At 38.8% G+C, this 6,391-nt stretch overlaps 1 protein-coding gene across 2 annotated transcripts; it reads right to left on the minus strand.

Annotated features, from left to right (window-relative positions):
- Positions 1–209: 209 nt before the first annotated feature.
- Positions 210–5,437, minus strand: LOC110909161 (cysteine-rich receptor-like protein kinase 2). Of its 2 annotated transcripts, none has more exons than XM_035982794.1 (9): positions 5,145–5,437; positions 3,253–3,458; positions 2,147–2,544; positions 1,925–2,047; positions 1,693–1,823; positions 1,391–1,601; positions 1,061–1,292; positions 815–974; positions 210–695 (listed from the first exon to the last, which is right to left on the minus strand). In XM_035982794.1, the coding sequence occupies exons 1-9, from the start codon at positions 5,340–5,342 to the stop codon at positions 399–401; spliced, it is 1,956 nt and encodes a 651-aa protein (XP_035838687.1). In that variant the 5' UTR covers positions 5,343–5,437; the 3' UTR covers positions 210–398. The 2 variants fall into 2 exon arrangements, with proteins under 2 accessions (XP_035838687.1, XP_035838688.1); XM_035982795.1 differs by having other exon boundaries at positions 3,253–3,452; positions 5,139–5,437.
- Between the last annotated feature and the right edge of the window lie 954 nt (positions 5,438–6,391).

Genomic DNA, 6,391 nt, shown 5'->3' on the forward strand with positions numbered 1-6,391 from the left:
ATCCTTCGAGGTCTAACAATCGAAGCATATCTTTCGATTACCTCGAAGGATCAACAGTATCCTTCGAGGAGCTATCCTTCGAGACAGACAACTACTTTCTAACTGTTTGACCAAGTCAAACCGGAGGATGGTTGACTTGGTCAACTTACAGACTTAGAACATCGTTTATATACAGACCGAATACAGACAAAGTACAGACACAAGTGCACCAACAAAAGATATGTTCAATCTCCTGTAGATTCTTTAAACTATAAAGCGACAAGAAGTGAAACACCAAATCCCATATACAGCTAAGTAGCTTCTTCTTACTTGGGCCACTATAGCTATTCGTTTTTTTTTACCATCTTATTGTATTTATTTATACAACTTGAAACCGGAAAATGTTGTATGGACTTTTTTTAACGGCCTGAAAGTTGAATTGTGGAGGCAGTGGCATTGGATATTGATGATTCAATAGCAACTTGAATCTTCACCTCATCGTCGGTAGTAGACCTCACTGGTGGTCTTTCTTCAAGTGTTTTGTCACTTAGAAGAGTAACCACTTCCGACATTGCAGGTCTAGATGAAACAGTTGGCTGGGTGCACATCAACGCTATCTCTATGATCTTAATTACATCTTCTGTTGCATATTCACTAGGGTCTAGTTTGTCATCCACCAGATTCATATGTGTGCCATTCTCATACAGATTCCAGGCCTGTCGCATATAACAGCACAAAGTTTAATAAGAGATTACTTAACCAAGGTTATAATCTCATCACATATTTGTGTCCACACATAGTTGCACATATATATATATATTTTTGGTACACCTACATGATCAAGAAGGCTTGGAGTGATTGATATATCGTCTTTGGCATCCTTGCATCTCTTTCCGCTAATAATTTCAAGGACCACAACACCGTAGCTGTATGTATCAACTTTCTCAGATAAGTGTCCATGATTGGCGTATTCAGGTGCTACATAACCACTATCCCTGGCAACATATATCAATTTTTATTGTTAACACGTTTATACCTAGAAACATTACTAGTGAATTTATATGCATTGATTTGAACATACAATGACCCTGCAAATTGGGTGCTGAGATGAGTCTTATCTTCAGGTAGTAATCTAATCAGCCCAAAATCTGCAATTTTTGGCTGAAATTCATTGTCAAGTAGAATGTTGCTGGTTTTAATATCTCTATGGATGATGGTAACATGGTACTGTTCATGTAGATATGCAAGACCTCTTGCTGTCCCAAAGATGATACCAAACCTTTGTTTCCAGCTTAAAGTCTTTGTTTCGTCACCTGTCACATAAAAATTCGTTAGCCACTAAACAGAGATGCTAATCGTTGCAGATCTAGTTTTTTTGTTCAAAAAATAAGTGCTTCAACTCATTACTCACCATAGAGGAACTGATCAAGGCTATGATTTTCCATGTACTCGTGTACAAGGAATAAGTGCGGGCCTTTTATACAATATCCAAGAAGACGAACAAGATGACGATGATGAACATTACTTAAAATCTTAAGTTCATCATTAAAGTGTGCATTTCCTCTACTAGAGGCCATAATGGTTTTCTTAATTGCAACCACATCCCCATTCTTGAGATTTCCCTGGTAAATATTGCCAAATACAAACAATGAATTAAAGTAATTGAGTATCTTATGTGTTGAAGTATACAATTCTGACTCAATTAAGTAATACCTTATATACTTCCCCAAATATCCCCCCTCCAAGTTTGTTCTCGTCGCTGAAATTATCAGTAGCTACTTTCAACTCATTGTAGCTATATGTTGCTGGACCTTGCAACAATTCGGTTGATCCCGTTGATTTATCTATGGACAAAAAAATTGTAAAACATGTTTTAGAAAGCATGTAAAATATTAGTTAAAGCATAAACCGAAAGAATTAAAGAGTCGAAAATCATCTTTTGTACCTTGTTGGCCTCTACTTGCCTTCTTAGATCTGCAACAGCATAAGAAAACTGCAAGTAGAAGCAACAGAAAGCCTACACCTCCAACAACTCCACCAATTATTGATTTCTTCTTGCTTGAATCATCTGTAAGTTATAGACATGCATAAAGTTTCATCGGTATACTAACGAACTACTGAACAAAAACACAGATAAATATCAATTCTAGATGAGTAGATGTCTCACCATCCCAAAGGAGAGATGAAATATCAGTTGACTGGTTATGTCTGAAAAATGGAGTCCTGTCATACCTCATGAAACATCCATTGTCCATTGCTCTCCCAGAAGCAGTAGGAAGACAATCATATAGAGATTGGGATCTCAACTTTAAGCATTCTAAACAAACACTCTGGCTTACGTTTAGATTACACTGCGCAATGGCATACACGGTTGCATCACCAGAGGCTACCTTTCTTGTAGAAGCTGCATAATAAATGGGTGCTCTTGGTGCAGCAATTTGAAGGTCAAATAATAACTTCTGTGCTGCTTTTCGGAATTCTTCTGGCTGAGGCGATGTTGTGTTGTCACATAATACCACGCCAGCCCGATTATTAGCCTCAGTGAAGAAGTTATTGTTCTCATACCTACATCGAACATGTTTAAGAAGAATTAGTTATATGGCAACCAAACAAAATCCATGGATAACCACTACTTGGCATTGCGACCGAAATTTGCAGTAGAAAAACCAGTTGCGAATTTAGTGATAGATTTGCGACGAGAATCACATTAGTCACAAAATAGACGCAAAGTTCGCAACTGTTTAAATCCTGTCGTATATCAGTCACACAATTTGAAAAAAAAAATAAATGAAAACAAAAATAACCTTCGGGCACAAATTAAATTACACACCGAGGATTTTGCTAGTACAGGGTGGATATATCTTAGAACAAGAGGTCGTAGTGTAAATTTTTTGAAAATTGTACTTTTTTTTCGATTTTGCTGCCCCTATAGAAATTCTTTTTGAAACATTACCCCCATAATTATTTTCAAGATCCGCCACTGGCACGTAACAAACCTATTGACAGATTCGCGACTGATATCACATCACATCAGTCGTTAGCTACCGCTATTAGTATGGTAACGAAACTACCGCAAGATTTACGATCCTTTAAATTCAGTGGTAAATCAGTTGCAAAAACTTGAAAAAATAACCTTTGGGCGCAAATGAATTTACCAGAAGTTTTTGCCACCACAATTTCAGTCGCTAAAGGCTTTTTTTCATGATTTGCGACCGAAATTGCTGTCGCAAATACTCAGTTTTCTAATAGCAAATCAAGCAAGAAGGTATGCACCTGAGATCGCAATCACTATAAATAGCATGAGCACCATTTCCAAGCCCACATACTTTCAGCTGATCAACAGCGTAGTCAAAACAAGACAGACAATCAGGAACAGAAACATATCCCCTGCACCAAGCAAGGCCCCAAACTGACTCACCGTTGAGCAAGGTCCTTGCCGCGGCATAGCCGCTGGTGGTTAACTGTTTACGGAGGTTAGATGTTGGTTCAGGCCCACAAACACACACTTTAAAACTCACTAAGAAGGAAAATATTTACTGCTTGAACGTTCTAATTATTTAGAAAATGAGAGTACAAAACAAACTAATGCTATCGCCTGCTATTTATAAGAAAAAAAATACATGCACATGCTAAATTACTCGGTCCATGTATCCCATAAAATCAGCCACCATCCAACGTTCACATTATCCACGTTTCAGTTCCTTCTTTTCTGGTCAACCAAGACCACTTCTTCCACAACCCTTCTGACCCGTATAATTATTCGGCTCGTACTCGATCCGAACCGACCCGGAAACAAATCGATTAACCCAACAATCACCCCCTTAATCGGTTTCCGTTCTTGCTACTTGCTCGTATCTTCCTCACGTTCGTTCTTGCTCTCTTGCTATCCGAATCACAAAGATTCGATCATTCTCTTTCTTTACGAACAAACACGTGTCCGTTTCTTTCTTTCGGTTGTCGATTTTTCTTTCTTCATTCTCATCGACACTCATACTTTCTTCTTTCTAGCCGATGCTTGCACTTTCTTTCTTACTGCACCGGTATCTTTCTTGCGAGGCCTTTCTTTCTTGCTAAACGACGCCGGCCTCTTTTCTTCTTTCTTCTTTCTTGTGGCGCCTTTTCTTTCTCGTACTTGGTTGTCATACACAACCGAAACAAAACTTGCTTGCTACCCATGAATTGTGTGTTGCTGCTTCCTTTCTTTCTCTCTTGCAACACCGCCGGTTACGGTTGTTTCCTTCTGTCGCGGTCTGAAGTGAACACTTCGGTCTCTGTCTTCGGTTCACAGTTTCGGTCTACTGCTCAGTCTTTTGGTCTAAGCTTTTTCAAGAAAAACTTTATTCAGTCTACCATCTTTCTCTTCCAGCAAAAAAAAATACGGTCTCGGTCTTTCATTCTGGCAAGAAGAACTGGTTCGGTCTTGGCCGTTCAATCTGTCACGGCGTTGGTTCTTATATTCCGGTAATGGTCTTTCGTACGCCGGTATCTCCTTTCCGGCAACGGTCTCTCCGGCGCCAGTTCGGTCTGCACAGCACGGTCTTCTTTCTGTCTCCCACCGGAATTCACTTTCCGGTAGCGGTCTTTCGCCGGTTCTTCTCCGACGTCGGTCTCTTTCTTCGGTCTTTGCTGCTGTAGCAGCCGGTCTTAACTGCCGGTACGGTCTTTTACCAGCGAATCGGTCTTCTTCTTCATCCTTCTTCCTTAGGGTTAATCAAAACCCTATTTTGTTCATTCTTTCCGGTAACCTGCAGTTTAGAGGGCTGCACCCCCTTCTCCGAACACGACTCTCAAACCGGCTTCCGTTATCAACCTTGCTCTGATACCAAATGTTGGTTCAGGCCCACAAACACACACTTTAAAACTCACTAAGAAGGAAAATATTTACTGCTTGAACGTTCTAATTATTTAGAAAATGAGAGTACAAAACAAACTAATGCTATCGCCTGCTATTTATAAGAAAAAAAATACATGCACATGCTAAATTACTCGGTCCATGTATCCCATAAAATCAGCCACCATCCAACGTTCACATTATCCACGTTTCAGTTCCTTCTTTTCTGGTCAACCAAGACCACTTCTTCCACAACCCTTCTGACCCGTATAATTATTCGGCTCGTACTCGATCCGAACCGACCCGGAAACAAATCGATTAACCCAACATTAGAAAGGGTGGTATTAAGGTTCCTCAAGAAATAAGTTGCGCTCACACCTTTGTACATACTACAATAATATCTCATCAGAGTGCTATTTCTATCAGCTGCCCGCTGTGATGTCACTGGCTCGGCCATGGTTGTTAGAACCACCACAACCACCAGCAAGCTGGTCAGCCGCCATGACAAACACCGGTTTTCCACTTGTCTCATGTTTATCTTTAATTAGGTGTATTTTCTTTTTTTGTTTATAACATGATTTATAGAATATGAGAGGTTTTGTGGGAAACTCAAATTCCATTTCCGAAGGTCCGTATTGCCGTATTGGACGGGTCAATTAATAGGTCGTATTAAAATATGGTCCACATAGAATATTCAAACTGTCTTTAACTTGGAAAAAAAAATTACTAGTTTATTCATGACCTTTGTAACACTCTAGTTTTAAATTTTGACCCTTTAATTTTGATCTCTTATCGCTAAAGGTTAAATGGTAAATCTATATAATTAGAAGCCGGTAGCAGTCAGTACATCCATATATGCTTGTTTTTCTAGTTTCTTTATTCCAAAGCCCCGTTTAGCTTTCGAAATGCATCTTACATCTATCAAGGCCTACAAAACACAAACCCTAGCATAGTAATGCATTCAACCACTTCAATTTACATAAATATGCGACTTTAAACACGAGAAGCTATGGATTTTCAACTACTTATCACATCCCCACACTTATATTTTGTTTGTCCTCAAACAAACTTATTAATTACATTCACATTAGCCAAAGCAAAGGAAACACATTCCATTCTCATCAAACACAAATTAAGGTCTATGGTCATACCTGGTTCACATGTTACATAGTCAAAGAATTACTCAACAATCAAATGGATATAATATTAAACACAAAGTGGTTGCCCAAGATTAGCTTACCCTTGGAGGTGGTAAACAAGTATGCACATCTCTCATAATGATCTCTCCACTCGGTTTGATATTTTGACTTGTAAAGATGCACTAGTATATAGTTTTTCACTCAAAACCGATTATAACACACATTAGCATAGGCTTGTAACTCAATTATTCTCTACCAAATTACACAAAAAACAATGCACAAGTCAAAAGGCCTTTAAGAAGGTTGTAACGTGGCTAGGCGAATGATATGGAATGGGATACTATTACAGTGGTTAAAGGTGCTGAAACTTTGATCTTAATGCACAAGACTAACTAATCAAAACTAATAAAATTATCAAAACTACAAGGCAAAGACTAACCTT

The sequence above is a fragment of the Helianthus annuus genome, chromosome 14 (assembly GCF_002127325.2).
Source record: "Helianthus annuus cultivar XRQ/B chromosome 14, HanXRQr2.0-SUNRISE, whole genome shotgun sequence".
NCBI classification, from domain to species: domain Eukaryota; kingdom Viridiplantae; phylum Streptophyta; class Magnoliopsida; order Asterales; family Asteraceae; genus Helianthus; species Helianthus annuus.

Excerpts from the sequence above, each read along its gene's own strand:
- LOC110909161 (XM_035982794.1), bottom strand. The coding sequence starts at position 5,342 with ATGAGACAAGTGGAAAACCGGTGTTTGTCATGGCGGCTGACCAGCTTG. Across the intron at positions 3,459-5,144 it reads GGAACCTTAATACCACCCTT|TCTAACCTCCGTAAACAGTT; the intron begins TCTAATGTTGGG and ends CCTGAACCAACA. Across the intron at positions 975-1,060 it reads ACCCAATTTGCAGGGTCATT|GGATAGTGGTTATGTAGCAC; the intron begins GTATGTTCAAAT and ends ATATGTTGCCAG.